General features: G+C 33.9%; 1 protein-coding gene across 4 annotated transcripts in view; it reads right to left on the bottom strand.

Annotated features, from left to right (window-relative positions):
• The window catches only part of LOC126834520 (titin), a 154,842-nt gene that overhangs the window by 26,908 nt on the left and 102,853 nt on the right, over nt 1-25,081 (bottom strand). For all 4 annotated transcript variants that reach the window (XM_050566496.1, XM_050566497.1, XM_050566498.1 and 1 more), the window contains 18 exons: nt 23,042-24,364; nt 22,494-22,796; nt 22,126-22,425; nt 21,731-22,030; nt 21,345-21,644; nt 20,977-21,276; nt 20,591-20,890; nt 20,110-20,457; nt 19,565-19,639; nt 16,878-16,982; nt 16,632-16,814; nt 16,452-16,566; nt 16,325-16,385; nt 15,860-16,252; nt 15,185-15,524; nt 14,809-14,868; nt 3,397-13,713; nt 2,604-2,941 (listed from right to left, as the gene is read on the bottom strand). In XM_050566496.1, coding sequence (XP_050422453.1) covers nt 2,604-2,941; nt 3,397-13,713; nt 14,809-14,868; nt 15,185-15,524; nt 15,860-16,252; nt 16,325-16,385; nt 16,452-16,566; nt 16,632-16,814; nt 16,878-16,982; nt 19,565-19,639; nt 20,110-20,457; nt 20,591-20,890; nt 20,977-21,276; nt 21,345-21,644; nt 21,731-22,030; nt 22,126-22,425; nt 22,494-22,796; nt 23,042-24,364 — 15,461 coding nt within the window. The remainder of the gene's footprint in view (nt 1-2,603; nt 2,942-3,396; nt 13,714-14,808; nt 14,869-15,184; nt 15,525-15,859; nt 16,253-16,324; nt 16,386-16,451; nt 16,567-16,631; nt 16,815-16,877; nt 16,983-19,564; nt 19,640-20,109; nt 20,458-20,590; nt 20,891-20,976; nt 21,277-21,344; nt 21,645-21,730; nt 22,031-22,125; nt 22,426-22,493; nt 22,797-23,041; nt 24,365-25,081) is intronic.

Raw genomic sequence — 25,081 nt, 5'->3', positions numbered from 1 at the left:
CTTTTTGGTCACCTTTTTCTTACCCCCTTCAATAACTGTAGTGGTTTGTATATCTACAGAAGTTGTTTCCTCGGGAATAATGGTAGCCTCCTCGGGTTTGACTAATTTAGAATCGGGCAAAAGACCTACTTCTTCATCGGTTATTTCGGATATTTCGGGTTTCGATTCAACAACTTCAACCTCCTCTTTACCGTCAACCACTTTCTTAATGGTCTTCTTTTTGGTCACCTTTTTCTTACCCCCTTCAATGACTGTAGTGGTTTGTATATCTACAGAAGTTGTTTCCTCGGGAATAATGGTAGCCTCCTCGGGTTTGACTAATTTAGAATCGGGCAAAAGACCTACTTCTTCATCGGTTATTTCGGATATTTCGGGTTTCGATTCAACAACTTCAACCTCCTCTTTACCGTCAACCACTTTCTTAATGGTCTTCTTTTTGGTCACCTTTTTCTTACCCCCTTCAATGACTGTAGTGGTTTGTATATCTACAGAAGTTGTTTCCTCGGGAATAATGGTAGCCTCCTCGGGTTTGACTAATTTAGAATCGGGCAAAAGACCTACTTCTTCATCGGTTATTTCGGATATTTCGGGTTTCGATTCAACAACTTCAACCTCCTCTTTACCGTCAACCACTTTCTTAATGGTCTTCTTTTTGGTCACCTTTTTCTTACCCCCTTCAATGACTGTAGTGGTTTGTATATCTACAGAAGTTGTTTCCTCGGGAATAATGGTAGCCTCCTCGGGTTTGACTAATTTAGAATCGGGCAAAAGACCTACTTCTTCATCGGTTATTTCGGATATTTCGGGTTTCGATTCAACAACTTCAACCTCCTCTTTACCGTCAACCACTTTCTTAATGGTCTTCTTTTTGGTCACCTTTTTCTTACCCCCTTCAATAACTGTAGTGGTTTGTATATCTACAGAAGTTGTTTCCTCGGGAATAATGGTAGCCTCCTCGGGTTTGACTAATTTAGAATCGGGCAAAAGACCTACTTCTTCATCGGTTATTTCGGATATTTCGGGTTTCGATTCAACAACTTCAACCTCCTCTTTACCGTCAACCACTTTCTTAATGGTCTTCTTTTTGGTCACCTTTTTCTTACCCCCTTCAATGACTGTAGTGGTTTGTATATCTACAGAAGTTGTTTCCTCGGGAATAATGGTAGCCTCCTCGGGTTTGACTAATTTAGAATCGGGCAAAAGACCTACTTCTTCATCGGTTATTTCGGATATTTCGGGTTTCGATTCAACAACTTCAACCTCCTCTTTACCGTCAACCACTTTCTTAATGGTCTTCTTTTTGGTCACCTTTTTCTTACCCCCTTCAATAACTGTAGTGGTTTGTATATCTACAGAAGTTGTTTCCTCGGGAATAATGGTAGCCTCCTCGGGTTTGACTAATTTAGAATCGGGCAAAAGACCTACTTCTTCATCGGTTATTTCGGATATTTCGGGTTTCGATTCAACAACTTCAACCTCCTCTTTACCGTCAACCACTTTCTTAATGGTCTTCTTTTTGGTCACCTTTTTCTTACCCCCTTCAATGACTGTAGTGGTTTGTATATCTACAGAAGTTGTTTCCTCGGGAATAATGGTAGCCTCCTCGGGTTTGACTAATTTAGAATCGGGCAAAAGACCTACTTCTTCATCGGTTATTTCGGATATTTCGGGTTTCGATTCAACAACTTCAACCTCCTCTTTACCGTCAACCACTTTCTTAATGGTCTTCTTTTTGGTCACCTTTTTCTTACCCCCTTCAATGACTGTAGTGGTTTGTATATCTACAGAAGTTGTTTCCTCGGGAATAATGGTAGCCTCCTCGGGTTTGACTAATTTAGAATCGGGCAAAAGACCTACTTCTTCATCGGTTATTTCGGATATTTCGGGTTTCGATTCAACAACTTCAACCTCCTCTTTACCGTCAACCACTTTCTTAATGGTCTTCTTTTTGGTCACCTTTTTCTTACCCCCTTCAATGACTGTAGTGGTTTGTATATCTACAGAAGTTGTTTCCTCGGGAATAATGGTAGCCTCCTCGGGTTTGACTAATTTAGAATCGGGCAAAAGACCTACTTCTTCATCGGTTATTTCGGATATTTCGGGTTTCGATTCAACAACTTCAACCTCCTCTTTACCGTCAACCACTTTCTTAATGGTCTTCTTTTTGGTCACCTTTTTCTTACCCCCTTCAATAACTGTAGTGGTTTGTATATCTACAGAAGTTGTTTCCTCGGGAATAATGGTAGCCTCCTCGGGTTTGACTAATTTAGAATCGGGCAAAAGACCTACTTCTTCATCGGTTATTTCGGATATTTCGGGTTTCGATTCAACAACTTCAACCTCCTCTTTACCGTCAACCACTTTCTTAATGGTCTTCTTTTTGGTCACCTTTTTCTTACCCCCTTCAATGACTGTAGTGGTTTGTATATCTACAGAAGTTGTTTCCTCGGGAATAATGGTAGCCTCCTCGGGTTTGACTAATTTAGAATCGGGCAAAAGACCTACTTCTTCATCGGTTATTTCGGATATTTCGGGTTTCGATTCACAACTTCAACCTCCTCTTTACCGTCAACCACTTTCTTAATGGTCTTCTTTTTGGTCACCTTTTTCTTACCCCCTTCAATGACTGTAGTGGTTTGTATATCTACAGAAGTTGTTTCCTCGGGAATAATGGTAGCCTCCTCGGGTTTGACTAATTTAGAATCAGGCAAATGACCTACTTCTTCATCGGTTATTTCGGATATTTCGGGTTTCGATTCAACAACTTCAACCTCCTCTTTACCGTCAACTACTTTCTTAATAGTCTTCTTTTTGGTCACCTTTTTTTTACCCCCTTCACTAACAGAATGGGCTTCAAGGTTTTTTGTGTTTTGTGTTTTTTGTGTGTCTGTGATGGATGGAGATGTTTTCTGTACGCTCTGCTCTGCTGGCCATGTGAGATCTGTAATTTTGTCAAAGAAAATTGTGTGTTATGCTGTACTGTTTATTTTATATATTTGTGTTAGGTATTCTTTACCAGCTATTGTTAATGATGTTTTTACTACTTTTAATTTTGTGTTTTGGATTTTTTTTTTAACTTTTGTAGGTGTATTAGCTTATTGTGCAGTGTTAGTTATCTTTGTTTATTTGATACTCAATAAATTTATATTGCTTTTAAGATACCGCCTATGTGTAGTTTTGTGTTTTTGTTAATATTATGTGTACTGCATATCTTGTTTTATGCCTCCTAATATAGAGAATTTTGCACGATTTATTAAATAAGTCATTAATAATCTACAAATATTTCTAATTAGGATAATTTTTTTTACCACTATTTAATATTTGTTTTTTCGTTTTGTTTTTATCGTTTCCTATTTTTTTTTCAACCTTTTATAAATTACGTTTTCTGACTTTTACCTGAGGAAGTATCCGTTATAGTTGCTTGTTTTGTCACTGTTTTTACGGACTTAAATTCTTTTGTTGTCTCAAGAACTTTATCGTCACGAACATTGAGCCATTGTTGGTTTGTGGGTATAATTATCTTGGCTTCTTCTAAAATGGATTTGTCGTCTTCAAAGTTAATTGGTTGTATCTCTGCTACTATTTCATTTTGTTCAACTGGTATAAGGTGACGTTGAATGTTTTGTGATAATGGTTTTTCTTCATTTAAAACGGTTTCAGTTTCATTAGTTATAGCTTCTTCAACCATTATCTGTTTGAGCTCGTAGAAATCTACTTTGGCGGTTTGTTCTTTAATTTTTGTAGGCATTTCAAGATCATATGCATTAGTTAATGGTAGTTCTTCTGATGTCTCCAAATGCTTAAATTCCTCAGTCGATATTGCTGCCATTGATGCTCTTCTTAATGGTTCAACTGATAAATCGTCTTCTGTATCAATACATGTTACATCAAGTATATCTACAGTATTTTTTGTAGTTTCAAATGAAATTGATGCGTTGAGTGTATCTGGTTGTTGTTTTATTAGTAATAAGTCTTCTTTTTCTGACGTTATATGTTCATCTTTAGTAATAACTTCCAAGTTATCAATCTGAATTGTAGCTTTTGTAGGCTTATCTTGTCGTATTATCAAATCAGTCTCTTTATCTTCGGAATTTATTTTAGAAATTAAAATACCTGATCGAGCGTCTTCAATGTTGATTATAGCGGTTTCATCTTTTGGAGGCAATATTTCGAACTTGTTTAATGATTCTGTCGTGGTTGTTTCTAAATTAATAATAGCTTCTGCTTTTTCTATTTGTAACTTTGCATTTGACAATTTTCTAATTGGAATTGTTGTAAAGTCATATTCGTTTTCATCGGCTGTTACTTTGGTAACGATAACACTTGAATAAGTATCATCTATTGTAATGCTGGCCTGTTTTTCATCTGGAAGTCTTATATCATTAAGTGTTCCCTCCTTTTCTGATACAATTTGTTCAGTGTTAATTATATTTTCTAAAATATTGGCTATAATATTGGCCTTTTGTTCGGTTGTTTTTGTATTTTTTAAAATACCTTCTGATTCAGCTATATTAGGTTCTGTTTGAACAATTCCTTCAAACATTAACTGAATTTCGTTAGCTGTAGCGTTTTCTGTTACATTTACAGAAGGCATATTTTTTACTTCTGTCAACGTTATTATTTCAGTAATATTAGCAACTGGTCGTGTGGTTATATCTGGGATAGTAGCTACTTCAGTATTTGGCGCAGAAGTTGTAAATTCTATCTCTGTTTCTTCTGTTTTCGTTTCTGATACCGACAAGTTAATATTATCTATGTGAGTAACATTAACGGTTTGGCTTTTCGGGTTTTGAGTTGAATCAAAGTAGGTTTCTTTATCTATAGGATAATTTTCCGTCACAGAAACAACATCAAATAATGCTGGTAATAATGATGCTCGCCTCTCCATTGGTTTAAGTAGTTCTAATGGCTGTTCAGATTCATTTAATATAATTTCAGTCACGTTTAGAGATGTATCTTCCTTAAATTGAATATCTGCTGTATGGACATCAAACTCAGGCTTTCCAATAAAGTCCGTTTCTTTTTCTAATATATTGACTTCTGAAGATACTATAGTGTCGTTTAAATTTGGTTGCATTATTTTAGCATGTTTTGTTTCCCACTTTACCAGATGTGCATCACTTGTTGTATTCGATGAAATTATTTCAGATACTTGTGGAACTTCATGAAGTTGAGTAATACAAGATCTAGCTTGTTTTTTGGCTTCTTTGTGTTGTAAAAGTAGTTCATCATCTTTGCAATCAGAAATCACCTCAGTAATTATTAAACTTTTGTTTGGAATCATTGTTATATCTGCCGTTTTACTAGTAATATCATAAGGTGCCATACGTATTTCACTTTCATGAATAGTTGTTTCAAATTGAGTAATATTTGTATGTGGTTCATGTTCAATATTAACCGAAACTTGTTTAGGATGTTCTTCGATCAATTCCATTACGTCCATATTAGTTATAACACTCGTTGTTTCTGCTGCCTCATTTAGTAAAATATCTTTTTCAGCTATTTGTGGTTTTAGCTTTTCAGAAGATATTAATTTGCCCTCCTTGTCTTCACCCACTATTTCTGTGACGTTGATACTTTTAGATTGAATTATTCCAATATTAGCCGTATATTCTTCCGGTTTTGGATATGAAAAAAGTGTCTTTTCTGTATCTTGGGGAATAGTTATAGTCGTCTGAATACTTTCCTGTGTATTTTGTACAGGTTTAATTGCAAATGATTTAGGTTTTGAATCGTTCAATTGTCCAATAGCTGTGTTAGGTAAAATTTCTGTTTTTTCTGCAACTTGTTGTCCAGAAGTAACATCTGCAATAGCATTTTTAATATCGGGCAAATCTTTTTTATTAAATTCATCTACTACTTCTTCAGTTATAACTTCAGTTATAGTTTTTGTTTCCTTTTCCCTCTCTACATTAACATTGACAGAAGATAAATTTGGACTAAACTCACCTTCAAATATTTCTTCTTTTTCTACAGTTAAATATTTAGTTACTGTAACTTCATGTAATAATTCTTGTTTAGGAACTGCCAAACAAGAGTCTGACACCATTGGCTTTATTTCCATTAAAGACTCGTTAGGTTTAACCTCCAAAATATTGCTAACATATTGACTGTCGGAAATATCGGCTGAGGCGTGTTTAGTATTTATAAGTGGCAAAGGAACATAATGTGATTCCTTATCACCCATTATGATTTCAGATACTTGTGGTAAATTAATTGTTTCCAATTGGATAGTAACGGATTCTTTTTTATCTCTCGATTGAATATGCAATGTCGATTCTTTTTCTAGTGGATTTACTTCTGTATGTCCAATAGAATCGAGCGGGATAAAAGATGATTTTAAGTATAATTCATTAGGTTTAAGTTCAATAAATTCACCTGTGGCGGTTTGGATATCGTTTTCTTGGTTTTGGGTTACAGATTTTATGTTATACACTGTTATCTCTTGTGCGTTTTGACAAATATCTCTTTTAGTTTCATTTAGTATCATTTCTTTTTCAGTTACAACCGTAGATATGATGTTTAAACTTTCGTTTTCGGGCAAAACCTGAGTAACTTTTCTTGGTGCTGGCATTAACTGCACATCATAATTAACTTCACTTTCTTCTGGTCTAATTTCTGATACTGTCATTTCTAAAAGTGGCTCTAATTGTTGAGAGGCATTTTTAAACTTAAATTGTGTTTCTGAAAAAGGAATTGTATCGTGCGATGCTTCTACTTCTTCAACTATTAGAGTTTGATTTTCATCGTATAGAAGATTAGCTTTATAAGCTTTAAGTAACTCAGTTTTAACTAATGCTTCTTCAGATTCTTCAGGCGTTACTTCTATTACTTCAATATTTTGATCAGACGTAATTACAAAATCACAAGTCCTTATGTCATTCTTAACGGTATCGAATAATTTTTCAGATTCATTACAAACTGTTTCTGTAATTACAACACTTTCAGTTTCCACTGAGTTTGGTAATAAGTTAAAAGAGGTTGGGTGGGGTTTTTCATTATATTCTTCAGCAATATGTTGAGGAATAATTTCTGTAGCTGTTGCGACTCTTTGTGTTTCTGAAATTTCGCGTAAGGCAATAGATGGTTGGGGCATACCACTTTGAATTAAAGTACATTCTGCTTCATTTGGTAATACTTCTGATACATCTAATGATTTTTCTGTAAGGTACTCAAAAGTTGTTATGTTTTTAGTTTCTTTTGGATTAGGTATAAACTGAGATTCTTTATCATGTATATTAACTTCAGTCGTATAGATGCTATCTAACAGTGAATAGTGTGGTTTTGCAAAATCTTGGTTTACAAGCGGGATATCAATGAAATTAACGCTATCAAATGTTGTTCTTTCTAATTGTTCTGGTACTTTTAAATCACCTAGATTGGGGTTTTCAATTGCAATATTAGAATGCAAAGTATCATTAATGAAGCTGTTTTCCTTTTCATTTGCCACAGTAGAGTTTATAGTAATACTAGTATTTTCTTCAAAAATAGGAGTAGCGTGTTTGATGGGTTGTTTCGGCTTTTGCATTAAAATATCTTCTGATTCTGATGGGTTAATCTCAGATACTTCTAATGATTTATTGGGTTCAAAAGTGGGTTTAATGCTTTGTGATGTATATTTGAAAGGAGATAATTGATCTTCACATAAATGGCTAATTGCTTCGTCGACTTGTAATCCTTCGTAACTTAATATCTCTTGAACAGCATTATATTGAGATGGATTCAGTTGTTTGGCCAGTGGAATTTCTTTTTCGTTGGAAGAAACTTCTGTAATAACACAAGTCTTAGCACTGTCTTCAAAAGAGACATCAGCTATTTTGCTGTTAAATTCAAGATAATTTTCTAAAATCGTTTCCGAGTCTTGAAGAATAACTTCTGATGATACCAGTCCATGAACTTCATTATCTTGAGTAGAATGAGCCAATTTTGGATTTACAATATTAATTTCAAGTTCTTCAATAGGACTTTGAGGTAATGTTTCCGAAGTTTCAGCCACGTCTATTCCAGAAATTGATAACGTTATACTCTTTTCTAAATAATTTTTCTGAACGAAAAAATCATCATTGTTATCTAAAGGTAACTGTTCTAAAACACCAATACTTAAATTTTTCTCAAACCCAATTTCAGCCCGCCTGTCCGGAATCAGGTCAACTTTAGCTAAATCACTTTCCAGTTCTAACACAGCTGTTTCGAAATTTTCTACAGCAGAATATGGCTTCTGGGTTTTAGTTGCATTTAAAAGTTGTGGTTCCACATTAACAAATTCATCAGTAGAACTACACACCGTTGTTTCCGTAGTTGTGTGACTTTCTTCTAAAATTACTTCTTGATTGTCTAGAACATGTTTCTGAAGATCTTCTGATTCAAAAACATTTTCTTTTTCTTGTGTTAAAATTTCTAGTACGCTTAAGGGAATATCTAAGTCTGTTTGTAAAGTATCGGCGTTCTTTTTATCTGGCATTATAAAATGTTTTAAGGTGTCTTCAGAATCCGCGGGTACTATAATACTTTCAACAAGACCATGTTGCTCATAATATTTTGTTTGAGCAATCGCGTTAGTAGGAGCGCCTTCTGTTACGGTACCCACACTATCACATATTAACATTTCATGGTTTTCAGCAGTATTAAACGGCGAAACATTAAATTGTGCCTTTTCTCCAACCGGTATCTCTACATGTGATATACTTTCTTCTCTGTTATCCGCCACAACTTGAGATATTTCTAGAGCTTCTTCTAAGACTATTGTTGTTCCAGCAGAGTACGTCATTGGCACTTTACTGGTTTCTACATTTCCCTCTTTTTCAATTACCGTGGTTTCATAAAGCGCGACACCTTCTAAAGTGCTTTGTTCGCGATGAGCTTGCAATTTCGGAATTTCACGCTCAGTAAAATTTAAGGTAAAATCTCCGGTGACTATTACTGATTGATCTGGTACTTCCATGCAAACTATTTCTGTGGTAGCACTACTTGGATGTGGTGGTTTCATTTCAGCTGTAGATAATTCACTTTCTAAAACTGATTGCTCGGTAACGTTTACACCGACACTTTCTTCTAATATTGTTTTTGCTTTTTTTCGTTGTTGGTTTTCATTTTCCTTTAAAATTTCTTCTGATTCGTTTACATTAGTTATCTCGGATACACAAGTTTCAAATGGTACATGGCCAATTTTAGCTTTGTCGTTATGGATGTTATCCATTGTTAAAGTAACCATTGTGTCATTAGGAATCACCTCTAAGGTTTCGGCAGTATCAAGACCGATAAATGAAGGTTGCGCTTGCACATTTTTAGGAACACTGTCTGGTGAAAAAATGGATTCTGAATCAAATGTGGATATTTCATCTACAACAAGTGAATGTTCGTGGACAATATCCGAGTTGGCATTTTCAGTTATTTGTATAATTTCTTCTGCGTTATCAAACGAATCCACTGTATTTTGTGGAGTATTCTCTTCAATGGTAACGGATTTCAAAGCGTGCGTTGGCACAGCCTTGGATTTGTGTGAATATGGGTGTTTCTTTAGTTTTAACGATTCTTCTTGTTCTGCGATGATGGCTTCTTCAACCGTAACACTTAAGCTAGATGCGAAATTAGTTTCCGGTATTATTGATGTTGGTTTCGCCGATTCTTCAATCGGTACATTGGTTTCCTGTACATCTATTTGTGTTATCTGTTTTGCCTCTACTTCCTCAATAGATGATATTGCTTCGTCAGTTTTGTACCTTAAAGTTAATACCAAATCTGCGGGGAAATCATTGGTTGTGGTTTCACTTACTATATAGGATTGATTTTCACTGAAACTCGTTTCAGGGAGAACTTTTTGTGTCGCTATTGGTGTAAACACAGTTTCCGATTCATTTGCGACAACTTCTATTACATCTGGAACCTCTAATCCTTGAATAAAACTACTTACTTGTTTTGTTTCAGGCAATGACTGTGCTACTAAATCACTTTCTGCCTCATTTATATTTATCATAGAATGTGTACAAACTGCTTTAGCATCATCTAATTTAAGATTGGCTCTGCGTATATCTGGAATACTTGATAAAAATGATTCCTCGTTATCTTGTTGCTCAGTTACGTTTACAACCAGACTAGATAATAAAATTATGTCAGATGTTGCTTTTGATTGATCCGGAACCCATTGTTCTGGCAAGTTTTGTTCACTTTCTTGTGCATCAGTTGTATATACTTGAATGCTTTTTTCTGGTACTATTGCGATGTTTGCACTGTATCCATCGGGTAATTTTTTAGGCTTATACGAATCTTCTTTTTCAGGAGCTTCTATTTCAGTAGTGTTAAGTGCGGTATTATAAATCTCTACTGTCATAGAGGCGTTTTCAGATGCCGGCTCATTATTTAAATATAAAACATCCTCTGATTCTAGATTATATTGTTCTGTTTTAATTACACTATTTGCGTTCTCAAACTTGCAGTCTGCATGTCTTTCTGGTAAAGTGTCTTCAGGTAACCAATTGCCCTCATGTTCCAAAACAGCCGTTTCAAATTCCTCTATAGCAGAATATGGTTTCTGGGTTTTAGTTGCATTTAAAAGTTGTGGTTCCACATTAACAAATTCATCAGTAGAACTACACACCGTTGTTTCCGTAGTTGTGTGACTTTCTTCTAAAATTACTTCTTGATTGTCTAGAACATGTTTCTGAAGATCTTCTGATTCAAAAACATTTTCTTTTTCTTGTGTTAAAATTTCTAGTACGCTTAAGGGAATATCTAAGTCTGTTTGTAAAGTATCGGCGTTCTTTTTATCTGGCATTATAAAATGTTTTAAGGTGTCTTCAGAATCCGCGGGTACTATAATACTTTCAACAAGACCATGTTGCTCATAATATTTTGTTTGAGCAATCGCGTTAGTAGGAGCGCCTTCTGTTACGGTACCCACACTATCACATATTAACATTTCATGGTTTTCAGCAGTATTAAACGGCGAAACATTAAATTGTGCCTTTTCTCCAACCGGTATCTCTACATGTGATATACTTTCTTCTCTGTTATCCGCCACAACTTGAGATATTTCTAGAGCTTCTTCTAAGACTATTGTTGTTCCAGCAGAGTACGTCATTGGCACTTTACTGGTTTCTACATTTCCCTCTTTTTCAATTACCGTGGTTTCATAAAGCGCGACACCTTCTAAAGTGCTTTGTTCGCGATGAGCTTGCAATTTCGGAATTTCACGCTCAGTAAAATTTAAGGTAAAATCTCCGGTGACTATTACTGATTGATCTGGTACTTCCATGCAAACTATTTCTGTGGTAGCACTACTTGGATGTGGTGGTTTCATTTCAGCTGTAGATAATTCACTTTCTAAAACTGATTGCTCGGTAACGTTTACACCGACACTTTCTTCTAATATTGTTTTTGCTTTTTTTCGTTGTTGGTTTTCATTTTCCTTTAAAATTTCTTCTGATTCGTTTACATTAGTTATCTCGGATACACAAGTTTCAAATGGTACATGGCCAATTTTAGCTTTGTCGTTATGGATGTTATCCATTGTTAAAGTAACCATTGTGTCATTAGGAATCACCTCTAAGGTTTCGGCAGTATCAAGACCGATAAATGAAGGTTGCGCTTGCACATTTTTAGGAACACTGTCTGGTGAAAAAATGGATTCTGAATCAAATGTGGATATTTCATCTACAACAAGTGAATGTTCGTGGACAATATCCGAGTTGGCATTTTCAGTTATTTGTATAATTTCTTCTGCGTTATCAAACGAATCCACTGTATTTTGTGGAGTATTCTCTTCAATGGTAACGGATTTCAAAGCGTGCGTTGGCACAGCCTTGGATTTGTGTGAATATGGGTGTTTCTTTAGTTTTAACGATTCTTCTTGTTCTGCGATGATGGCTTCTTCAACCGTAACACTTAAGCTAGATGCGAAATTAGTTTCCGGTATTATTGATGTTGGTTTCGCCGATTCTTCAATCGGTACATTGGTTTCCTGTACATCTATTTGTGTTATCTGTTTTGCCTCTACTTCCTCAATAGATGATATTGCTTCGTCAGTTTTGTACCTTAAAGTTAATACCAAATCTGCGGGGAAATCATTGGTTGTGGTTTCACTTACTATATAGGATTGATTTTCACTGAAACTCGTTTCAGGGAGAACTTTTTGTGTCGCTATTGGTGTAAACACAGTTTCCGATTCATTTGCGACAACTTCTATTACATCTGGAACCTCTAATCCTTGAATAAAACTACTTACTTGTTTTGTTTCAGGCAATGACTGTGCTACTAAATCACTTTCTGCCTCATTTATATTTATCATAGAATGTGTACAAACTGCTTTAGCATCATCTAATTTAAGATTGGCTCTGCGTATATCTGGAATACTTGATAAAAATGATTCCTCGTTATCTTGTTGCTCAGTTACGTTTACAACCAGACTAGATAATAAAATTATGTCAGATGTTGCTTTTGATTGATCCGGAACCCATTGTTCTGGCAAGTTTTGTTCACTTTCTTGTGCATCAGTTGTATATACTTGAATGCTTTTTTCTGGTACTATTGCGATGTTTGCACTGTATCCATCGGGTATTTCACGAAGCTTAAAATTGTCTTCTTTTTCGGAAGCTTCTATTTGATATGTAGTTAGAATATTACTTGTTGAAACTATTTGTTTTTCTGCTACTTCTGTTGGTACTATTATTTCTGGATAATAATTTTCTGGTTTTACTTGTGAATAAAATTCACTAACTGTAATTTGTTCATTTAAAGGATGTTCAATTGTAGGTTGTTCAGTTAGTGGTTGTAATATGTCTTGTAAAATAGTTTCGGTTTGACCTACATTTACTTCTGTTACATTTAAACTTTTAAACTCAATGATTTCCGCCTTAGCAGTTTTAGTTTCTGGTGTGTGATTTGGTTTCAATTCACCTTCTTTTGTAGATGGTATCATTTCTGAAATGTTTTTTGGTGTATGGGGTATAAACCTAAGTGTAGCTTCCTTATTTTTATTTTCAGCTTTCTGTATATCTTCTTTTAACATTTGATCAGGAATAACTTCATTTGTTTCAATTCCTTCATTTGGAACTATATCCACAAGGGCTTGGCATGGTGTAATTTTTGAACTTTTAGTAATATTTTCTACTGGTGATTGGGTATCAGGATAGTCTGTTGTTATACTTTCATTTAATTCTAAGACGGTTTTAGCTTTAAATGTTTTTTTATTGCTCGTTTCTCTTCGGTGTTCTTCCTTTTGTTCTACTTCGGTTAATATACTTTCCGCTGCGTTATAAGGAATTACGCTTACTTTAGCTTTATTGCTTTTATGTTGAATGCTGTTTGTCAGTATAACTTCTTGTTGTGGAATCACTTCGTCTATAGCACTTGGAGTTTGAACGACATTAGGATAAATTATAGGAAGCTTTTGAATACATAGTTCTTCCACAACTTCATCAGGAATATTATCCTCACTGACTGTAGAACTTAGAACTAATTTTCTCTTTTTTCTAACTTCTTCAGTTATGATTTCTTCTTCTAATTCTTTTTCATTGTCCTTTTTGGTTCGGTTTTTGTCTTTTAGATGTCCTTTATTTTTTTTAGTTGTTTTTGTAGCCTTAATTTCTTCTAAATCTTCTTTAGTTACTGTTTTTTTCTCATTTTCTATCGTGCTCAAATCATTGTCACGAATATCATCAGTTACGTCTGTTATAATTAGGTTGTTCTCCTCTGAAGATTTCGGTTTTATGCCATATTCTGCGGATAAATTAAATAACTTATTTATAGTGCTTTTTAGAATCCACTATAAAGCAATGCTGACAGTTACAGATAGAGTTGAAGAAAGTCGAAGAAGCATAGTTTAAGAAGAGGAAAATGTAAGTGACTATTACAAAAGTATTGAGTATTATTATTTATAAACCATATTATATTTAACTTAAAACATTCGAAAAAAGTTGTTGGTATATTATTTATATATCTGATGTACCCCTTTAAATGTGTGTGACTATTTATTTAATACTCAATAAATGTTTTTTTTAAATAATTTATATTATACTCTACTCACTAACTAATAGCTGGTAATGAATACATACATTTTTTTTATATTATAACTTGATATGTTTAATAGTTTATAAATATATATATATATATATATATATATATATAATAATTATACGCAATTATAATTAAGCAAATGTATATAAATATACATTTACTAAACACTACTTATATAAAAAGTACGTTTTTAGAATACTATTTACAATAATAAAAATTGTTTTATATAAGTCTTTACAACAAATTGTTACTAAATAATATAAGACTAAAAAGCTAGTTCCGAATTTAAATGAATAACGCATAAACTAGCTTATTGGTTATTTTTATATAATCAGCTTAAATTAGTATTTAATCTGTATTATGAAGAGTTTTTTGAGTGGAAATGTTAATATTTTAATATGATATTATGAACAAATAACTTAAAATTTAATTTTTTAGGTCATTTATTGAACATATTCACACAAAAACGGTGTGGGTACACCAGATGATATTTATCATGCAATATAAATGGTTTTTAAATTATATTTTGATAGGTATATTTACGTAAAACTAGTTATAATAAGAAGGAAAATAAAACATGTTAGCTTACTGAAGTTTAAAAGTATTGAACTTACCATAGTTATAAATAAAATAAGCTTAATAGACAAAAGCTTTTTTTGAGCTGGTTAAATAGTATATCAAGCTATATTGAAGCAATTATGAACATAAATATGCAATAGATAATACATTTGATTTTGATAAAGTTTATGAAAGAAAGCGCGCTGTTAAAATTGTATAAATAAGTTACAGAATACATACCGATTGAAAGCGATTCTTCAGTGGTTCTTATTAATTTTTTAGAATATCGTTTTTTAAATTCTGAAAACCAATCATTAATATAACATAATAATCGTAGTTAATTTTAACTAATTGTATGACCAGCATTCAATTTTATGAACGACAGACATTTGTTACACAACAATTTCTACTATTTCAATTTTTATTATTTTATTATATATTTTATTATTTTCGTAATGAAAAACTAGAATTAGTGCTACAAGTATAATAATATTTTGTACAAACATAATTTAATAATTATGTTGTGATAACACAAAATACTACATTATTGTCGTTTGTGGTATCACATAACGTCTGTTTATTACGAATAATAAGTATTGGCCAGAACCGTGCTTACCATGTATTTGAACATCAGTTGATTCACTTGTGTCAATTGTCTCGGTAATTGTATCATCTGTGGTAATTTGAGACGCGTGGTCCATGTCCCAAGTACTGGTTTGGAAATCTTCTGGCATCAGGTACGTGATGATTTCCTCCATAGTGCTGTGTTTCAACTCGATCATTTTCATGAATGCCTTGAACACTTCGTTGACGGTTTCCGGTATTGTTGATTCTTTAGTGAACACGTCCGTCACCAATTCAGTGTACCCTTCGCGTTCGATCAAATGTACCATCGCCGACTGGGCTGGCGCAGTCCTCAGAGCTGGGAATTTACCCGAAGAATGTTCTACAATCACCTGGTTTAGATAAGTTACACTGTTATAGGTAAAGTTTTTTATGTATAACATGGGTACAAAAAAAATATTGAAATTTCTTCGTCACTGCCTTATTCTATACAAATTGGGTCAACTAACCAAATCAGCTGTCTCCACAAACCTCAGTTTGTTATTTTTTTTATTCACTCAACACAACTATAAGTCTTTACCTCATTTTTCTCTTCTCTATGAAAAACATTACATTTCTGTTCTTTTATTTTACCTACAATTGGCATACCACTATTTTCTTTTTTTAATATACTCTAATATCTATGAAATACGGATACATTCAATCCGATACCCCAACCAACAGGTACCTCTTCTATGGAGATCCCGTGGCGTGTAAGCACACTGATTGTGGCCAACTCTCGTAGTGGCCATTCAGCTGGTCCGAATTCCACTAGGTCGATTTGGTTAAGTACGTCGTCCACTTCACGGGTGATGGTAGGCGTCTGCTTTTTCAGCGCTGTGAATAAAGCCGGTTCTTCGGTAGGTTTTGCTTGTTTATAATCAGGTCCGCGTATCTCCCTGACCGTTTCATCTGACACCGTTTCTGACGTTGACAATGGTTCGCGGCCATCAAAGATTAGATCTGCCACTTCTGGCCCGATCGGAGTGTCGTCGACTATGTCATCGCCGACATGTTTGCAAGTGGCAACCGCCGATACTAATACCGGATGTTGTGTGGACAACGTTGGAGTAGCTTTGGCCTGAACAAAATTAACATTTTTGTTTCTTATTATACTTGTATAGTTGACTATTTTGGATATTCGACGAATTACCTCTTCGACTGGAGTAGACAAAGGAACCGTTTCTTTCCATTCGATATCGTCGAATGATCTACTTGGAGACAACAAACAAGGAGTATATTTTCAATTCGATTAACCTATTTTCAAGAATAACACTTACTCAGTCTCCTTCTTGGGCTTCTTCTTTTTCTTTGTAATTTTTTTAACCTTTTTAACTTCCTCAACTTTTTCTTCTAGCTCTTCCTCCGTGGCCGTAAATTGATCATCGCCGAGTTCTGAAAAAATCATTTTTAAATGTAACTTCCAAAACTACAATACCAATAATGACCGAATAAATTACTTTTAACATGAAGCTTAGCTCTTGTCTTGGCTTCACCCAAATTGCTGTTTGCTTTGCACGTGTATGTACCTTCGTCTTCTTTTGTCACCTTCCGAATGATTATCGTAGTTTTAGTATCAGTGATCTTTACTTGAACGTTGGACGAATTTCGAATAATCTTATCGTCCTTGTACCAAATGACCACTATAAATAAATGTATTTGAACTTGTAGTTTTCAGTTGTTAAAAGGTTATGTGTCATATTTACATGGAATGGGATTTCCTGAAAATTGAGCTTCAAACTGTACAGTATCATTTTCTACTGCACGTTCGTCTTTTAATTCTTGAACAAAGCTCGGCGCACTTTGAAATGCTGTAATAAATATTTAAACATTTTAAAACATAGGTAAAGTAAATAAAATACATATTTGATGTTTTGATAATATTGTTAGGTTACCTACGTCAAATTATTTAATTGCTAGATGCTAAAATATTTGCATTTTACCTACCTTTGTTATATAATGTGTATACTATACTTGTAATTGAAATCAACTGTATCATTTATAGCTAAATCATTTCAAAAAATTTATTGGTCCTACGATGAGTAAAATATTATTTTTATTAATATTATTTTTAGTATTTTTTTCATTAATAATAATTATTGGAGCTCCAGTTTCATATTACTTTTGTAGTTTTAAAAATTTCGGGATAAACATACGTGAGATTAAATGATATTGCCTATTAAAATTATTTCAATATATTCTTAATAGTAAAATAATTTCTTAATCATTTATGATCTACACTATAGCGATTCAGTTACATTATGTAATAAAACGTTGATATATGATAATATATATAATTGGAATTTATAAGTCAAGGATTACAAAGGTTAAACAACAATTGAAGAGCGGAATCAAAAAAGGCTGTAAGTATCAATCGACGAGAAATTGTTTGCCTTATTGCGTTACATTGGCGTCGAAACATACATTCTTTTTGGCTGAAAAAATAACTTTTGGAAAAAATGGCACTTAAAGACTTTTTTGATTCCCCTCTTTAATTAGGAATAAATGGAAAATTAAGACGCTTATTAGAACAAGAGCCCAATTAAAATTTTTTTTAGGAGGCTTTTTAAAAATTCTTTAGAATAAATTAAAAATTAATATTTTGTAAATCAACCCATTAAATAGTAATAACCTAGGCAAAATTATAAAGTTTCCGTTAAAAAAAATGTGCTTAAAAAAATAGTTTTTGTGTCTCCTGAAAAAACCAAAATTTGAAATAGAGCCATTGCTCTAATAAGCGTCTCAATTATATCAGCTTTCTAAATAATCACGTTTATGTCTACGTATTAACGTTCAAAAATTTAATTAGTTGTTACACCTACCTTATTAATATTACAATATCTAATATTTTTTTTAATACCTTCAAACGGGCCAATTTGGGGCATTATGGGGTAATTTTAAGTAAGTGGGCAGAACAATATATTATAATATTTATCATTTAACCAAAGCCTATCCACTGCATAAGGATAAATGGCCCAAAAGAACGACAAAGGAGTATGGAACATTTAAAATATGGATAATTATAAACAAATTAATCGTTAAAAAAAGCTGAATTATTTCCATCTATCTATTTACTCTCATTTTCTGCATATAAAATGTAGGTAGTGGTTAAAAAACTTAAACTTATGGTAGCAGATAGACAAAAATATTACATCGCAATATTTTTTGGTACAGGGTTTCATTCTTTATATGAAATTTATTAAATACAGCAAAAAATAGGCTTTAATAAATTATTTAAAAATATGCTATTTAATGTAAACTCATATGGTATACGAAAAATAATTTTTTTTTATAAATATTTTTGAAAGACCTGAAATAAATTCCCTAGGTTTTCCGTGGTCCTCTTTGTTTTTGTTAACACGCCTTTCCCTAATGTTGATTAAAATTTAGAGTATTAGGTAAAAAAATACATACAAGCAAACACTCGCAAACAAACCAAAAAAATAATATTAATTAAAACATTTTATATTAAATAAAAACAACAATAAAACACGGAGTTAAGTTGATTATAATAGGTAAGCTGATTTTAAAAATAGCATTATAAATCTAACAACTCATAATATGTATTTTTAAAATTTCAATAAATAGATAATAGAATCTGTACAGACATAGTTGAATGGGACAAAAAATATATTTGGATTCTTTATCGCAGATTTAGTGCCAAAATATCATTCATAACAGACACACAAACACAATAGTTTGTTCATGCAGTTTACTTTGTACATTGTACATAATATTATAAATAAATATAAATCCGTTTTATTTTTAATAAATTATATGTTACATACATACACAATACACATTATAGCACAGTTATCAACACAACAAATCATACTTCACAAAAACAAAAACAGAAAACAATAATTACAAACCGAATCGTCGACGTTGGCCTATCTTAAAAATGTGAGGGAATGTCATTTTTTGGGATCTTCTATAAACGCCACGTGCAACCCGAACGGTTGGTCGCCCGTGTCCATGCACTGGCTCTCTAGCAACAAGAACTCCTGAAGTTCTTCTTGGCTGTCGACTGTGTTCAGCTGAAAGAACATGTCAGGGTCGATTTCGCGGGGTCCTTCCCATGGATATTCCGTGTACTTTCGCCGGTTGTACTCGGCCACCGTTTCGTCAGCATGAGATCTGGGATACGTCTGACTTCTGCCGGTTCCGTTATCTTTAGGACCGACGGAAGACAACTCTTGGCAAGATGACGACCTCACCCGCTGATCTAAACCACCGTCCGAGGAAGAGGGCTCACTGTGTTCTTGGATGGGGCTCAAATAGAAGTCGTCTTTAGTGTTGTAACCCGGAAAATACGTACCGAAACTGATGGGGCGATTCTGAAGATCTGACTCATACACACTACAAGCGCCTAATTTATCCGCATTGCATTTACCTTGAAGTTGTTCACGTAGCTCTTCCATTTGAGACACCCACGAAGGTTTCCTGTACTCTTTAGTGCCCTTTATGCCTAAAAAAATAATAAATAACATATTTTAAGCAGGTAAAACCAAAATGGCCTTTAAATTATTAACCAACCGATACCCAAAGGCACTTAAATACATCCGGAGTCAACTTGAAAATTTTGTTTTAAAACTAGATTAGGCGTGTAGTAAAAAAAAACCCTTGTATTATATTGGTAGAAAATCGCTGTTTTTTTTTTGTAGCGGCATTTTATTTATTTTACCCCAAACAAAACTTTCAAATTGAATTCGTGTTTGAAACAATTAAGCCTATAGTATTTTGTGAACAAGAATTAGTGTCTTATGTATAAATGTGTATTCGTTTGTGTATTTAAGGAAAGTAAGCGGAATTAGAGGTAAAGTTGAAAAGCGTTGGCTGAAACTAAAAGACAAAAATGTATTATTTTATAAAAATATTATTTTTAAATCAAAAACTATAGTACATTTTAATTATTTAGAAAGCTCGTTCATTTCGTACTTTTTATCAGAACGGTTTTGGTGGTCGCCACTCCATACTCATTGACTGCTTCACAAACGATTACTTGAGCTGTTTCATTTGGTGTTTTCTTGATAGTCAAAATGCATACACCTTCTTCTTCCTCTTCGATCTCGAACTCTTCATTGGGAATGATTTCTACTCCATTTTTATACCAACGTACCTTAGGTTCAGGAGAGCCTCGCACTTTGATAACCAAACGTTTTGTGATCACTTCATCTTCTTCTTCTTCTTCTTCCAACACAGTTTCTGTCTGCAATTCAGTTTCGAAGTAAGGGGATTTTCCAACAGATATTTTTGGCATTTCTTCAATTTCTGTCTCTTCTTCGCCTAACGCATACAATCATTTGTTAATGATACAATTTTGAAAAGCAGCAATAACAAAAAATCGTATAAAATAAAATGTATGTTATGTTGTCTAAATAGGCCTTTATTTTTTAGTAGTTATTTTTGACATATTTACTTATAATTAAATTAGCTTTGCATTGGGCGACGCCGAATAAGTTAACTGCTTTCACTGTATAATCGTTTACATCCACTTCCGTTGGATGGACTATGACTAACTTGGATTCGCCTGTTTCCGGTATATAGGATACAACATGACTCTCGTCGGGAATAATCTGTTCATCACCTCGGCACCAAACAACAGTTGGCATTGGTGTTCCATTAACTACACAACGAAGTTCCACCGTTTCTTTAGGTTTAACCGCTTTTGGCTTAATCGGCACGACAAATGATGGTGCTGTACCGAATTCATGTTTTTCTACAATTATAAATAATACAATTGTTATAATTTTTATTTTTAATCGGCTTAAACTTTTACCAATTGTGTTTCACCCTATGACTTACCTATAACCAGATTAGCTTTGCACTTAGCTTTTCCAAATTGGTTGACGGCTTCTACTGAGTAATACGCTTCATCCGGCTCGGTTGGATTTAGTATAGTCAACTTGGACTCGCCTGTTTCTGGAATAAACTCTATCGTGTGTGTTTGGTCAGGTATGATTTCTTCTTTTCCTCGACACCAGACAATGGTGGGAGTTGGGATTCCAGTCACTAGACATTTTAGCACAGTCGTCTCGTTTGGTTTTGCTATAGTCGGCTTAATAGGCTCTACAAAGATTGGTGCTTCGCCAAAAATGTCTTCCTCTGGAAAATTAATAAATTAAAATTAGTTGCAAGAACATGTATGTTAATTAAATGATTTTTGCACTGACGTATAATTAAATTAGCTCTGCACTGAGCTCTGCCAAATTTATTGGTCGCTTTTACAGTGTACGTATTTTCATCGACTGCCGTTGTTTCGACGATTATAAGTTTCGATTCACCCGTTTCTGGCAAATACGAAACTGTATGTGTTTTGTCTGATACGATTTCTTCCTCGCCCCTACACCAAACCACGGTCGGCGTAGGCGTACCTCTGACCAAACACTCCAGTTCTGTGGTTGTATTGACTTTGGCGATTTTTGGTTTAATGGGATGCACAAAAACAGGTGCTTCTCCAAACTCATCTTTTTCTAATAACAAAAGAATTTATAGGTATCAATTTCATTAACACAGACGATATTTAACTAATTTTTTTTATAAAACAATAATATCTTACGTATGATTAGGTTAGCCCGGCATTGTGCCTGTCCATGTTTGTTCACGGCCTTTACCGTGTAAATAGTTTCATCTATTTCTGTTGGATTTATTATAGTCAACACAGATACTCCAGTATCGGAGTCGTACGTAACCAAATGACTCTCATCGGGAACTATTTCATCATTTTCACGACACCACATCACCAACGGAGTGGGCGTTCCTTTTACAACACACATTAGTTCGGTTATCTCGTTAGCTTTAGCTACTTTCGGCTTCACTGGTTGAACAAAGGTCGGTGCTTCTCCGAACTCGTCTTTTTCTAAACAATCGTTTCAACCAAAACACGAATAATTATTTACGTCGTGACCATACATTTTACTATCATGATGTCTAATTCATACGTTGTATACTTACGAACTATCAAATTTGCTCTACACTGAGCCCTACCAAATTTATTCGTGGCATTGACCGTGTAAGTAGATTCGTCGATATCGTCTGGGTGTAAAATAACGAGTTTTGATTCACCAGTTTCGGGCAAATAAGTTAGAATATGACTATCATCTGGTATGATTTCTTCTTCGTCACGACACCATGTTACTGTTGGCATTGGCGTACCTTTTACTAAACAGGTCAGCTCAGTTATTTCATTAGCTTTTACAACTTTCGGTTTTAAACGCTCAATAAATTTCGGTGCTTCTCCCGTCTCATCTTTTTCTAAAAAAAACACGATGTCAATAAAATTATTGTAAATGCTATTATTTTATTCTTGTATATAAACTTACCATACGTTATATGGGCCATACATTCAGCTTTACCATGAATATTTACAGCTTTAGCCACATAGAAATGCTGGTCTACATTTGACGGTTTTACTAGTGTTAGTACTGCTTCTCCTGTTTTAAAATCAAATGATGTGATAAAATCATCATCATCTGAAATTATTTCATCATTTTCACGACACCATATAATTTCAGGCGTAGGGATTCCTTTTACAACGCAACGCAATTCAATTGATTTTTTAGCTTTCACTTTTGTTGGCCGTACCGGTTCCACAAAATATGGGGCTTCCCCAGTCTCTTCCGAATCTTAAAAAAAAAATTATTAATTAAAAAACATTTTAATAAAACACTTTCAATTAAACACTCTGCTATTAAAACAAGGTCCAGAGTATAAGCATACAACACATTTAAGGCTTCATAGCATTGTAAATTATTACCAGCAAATAACATTTAAAACGACATTTTTACAATAACGCGAAATATATTTACAAATTGGACAAATAATGACGACACAAAACAAAACCACGCATAGGACATTTATCGAAATCTACCTAACACTACTAGAAGTGCAGTACAGGTCGAAACTCCAGCCGAATTCGTTGCTTGGCAAACATATATACCAGACTGTTCTTCGGTTGGTTTAGAAATCCTCAAGGTAGACGTATTTTCATAAACATTTATTTCATATACGTCAGTAGCTTGAAGTTCACGGTCCTCCCGGTACCATTTGACTTCAGGAGTGGGAATACCCCCCACAGTGCATGAAAAAGCAGTAGGTTTCTCATACTCTGCTACTAAAGGTTGCACTTTTTCAATAAAATATGGAGCTACCATTGTTTGAACTTTTTCCGGACTAACTACATCCCTCTTTTTGCTAACTATAATTAAATCCTGTAAAGGGGTATCTATACTAACTGTACTGGGGACTGGTGCTTTCCTAGACTTTGACTTAATATCTAATTTAGGTAGCTCACTATCATCAGGTTTTGGGATACTCAAATTAACATCATCAAAGGGTTTATTTTTAAGATGGGCATCTTTGGGTACTGGTTTAAGTTTAATATCATCAGGAGCCTCAGGTTCAGGTAGGCCTTGCTTATACTTAAGTGTTATACCCTTTTCTTTATCATCAGGTGTAGGTTTAGGTACACCCATTACAAGAGGCGTCTGCGTATCAACTTCATCTGGTTTCTCAGGCTTCTTTCTTTTATATTTTGGCTTATCCTTACTAGATTTAGTAGTAGTCAAATCATCGGGATGTGACTCTCTATAGTCATCATCAGGTAATTCACCTGTGGGAATATAATCGAATGGCTTTAATTTGATTTCATAGCCGTCTCCCGGCTTTGAATCAATACTTGGTAGAACTTCCGGTTTTTCTGGCTTTTTCGGTGTTTCCACAGCTTCTTCTAATGGTTTTTTTGGAATTTTCTTTAAAACTACTATTTCTTTATGATCCTCGATTTTTGGTATCGTTCCTTTCCCCATCTTTAACTTCCTCGGAGTTTCATCTTCTACCTTAGGTTTTTCTTTAATGTCTTTTACAAATAGCGGTTTTTCATCAGGTTTTTCTATTTTTTCTATTATATAATCTTCGGGTTCGAATTTTTCGAGTTCAGTTGGTTCCAAATCAGGTATTTTATATAACTTAGGTTTAACTTTTTTAATTTTTATTGCTTCTGCGTAGTTTCTAGAAATAATTCCATTGTTCACATATATCGGTTCAAGATAAGAGATCTTCGGAAAATGTTGATTTGTTTCAAATTCAACTCTACGTATAATTGATTTTAACAAAAATTTGGGTAACGTAACATTGGGTATTTCATTTTTGGGTTTGACTGGAGCCTTTTTCAATTTAATTGTAGCAAACATAGGTTTATTTTCTAAAATAACAGGAATAGGTCGTTTAGGCTTATTTTCTATCATTTCCAGTTTTTCTAATTTAGGAATTTGATCAATTAGTATTGAATCATTTTCTTCTACAGGTAAATGATGCTGTACATCATGCATTTTTGTATTTTCTGGTTTTTTTATCTTTTTCTTTTTAGACTTTTTATCAGGAGTTATTGAAAACTTTTTTGGTTCTAACTCGTCATCTGATTTCAGGATATCTTCATACTTAGGCTTCTTTATTTCTATATTTTTAGGCGATTGAATTTTTTCGGGCTTATCTTTAAGTATTGGCTTAAGTTTAATATCATCAGGAGCCTCGGGTTCAGGTAGGCCTTGCTTATACTTAAGTGTTATACCCTTTTCTTTATCATCAGGTGTAGGTTTAGGTACACCCATTACAAGAGGCGTCTGCGTATCAACTTCATCTGGTTTCTCAGGCTTCTTTCTTTTATATTTTGGCTTATCCCTACTAGATTTAGTAGTAGTCAAATCATCGGGATGTGACTCTCTATAGTCATCATCAGGTAATTCACCTGTGGGAATATAATCGAATGGCTTTAATTTGATTTCATAGCCGTCTCCCGGCTTTGAATCAATACTTGGTAGAACTTCCGGTTTTTCTGGCTTTTTCGGTGTTTCCACAGCTTCTTCTAATGGTTTTTTTGGAATTTTCTTTAAAACTACTATTTCTTTATGAT

This window comes from Adelges cooleyi, unplaced genomic scaffold (genome assembly GCF_023614345.1).
Source record: "Adelges cooleyi isolate 19-005CV unplaced genomic scaffold, UGA_ACOO_1.1 ACOO_flye_CR_arks_rails_tigmint_CR_PRNA_21, whole genome shotgun sequence".
NCBI lineage: Eukaryota > Metazoa > Arthropoda > Insecta > Hemiptera > Adelgidae > Adelges > Adelges cooleyi.
The sequence above is the reverse complement of the archived record's forward strand: the minus strand, read 5'-3'. Positions and strand labels throughout refer to the sequence as shown.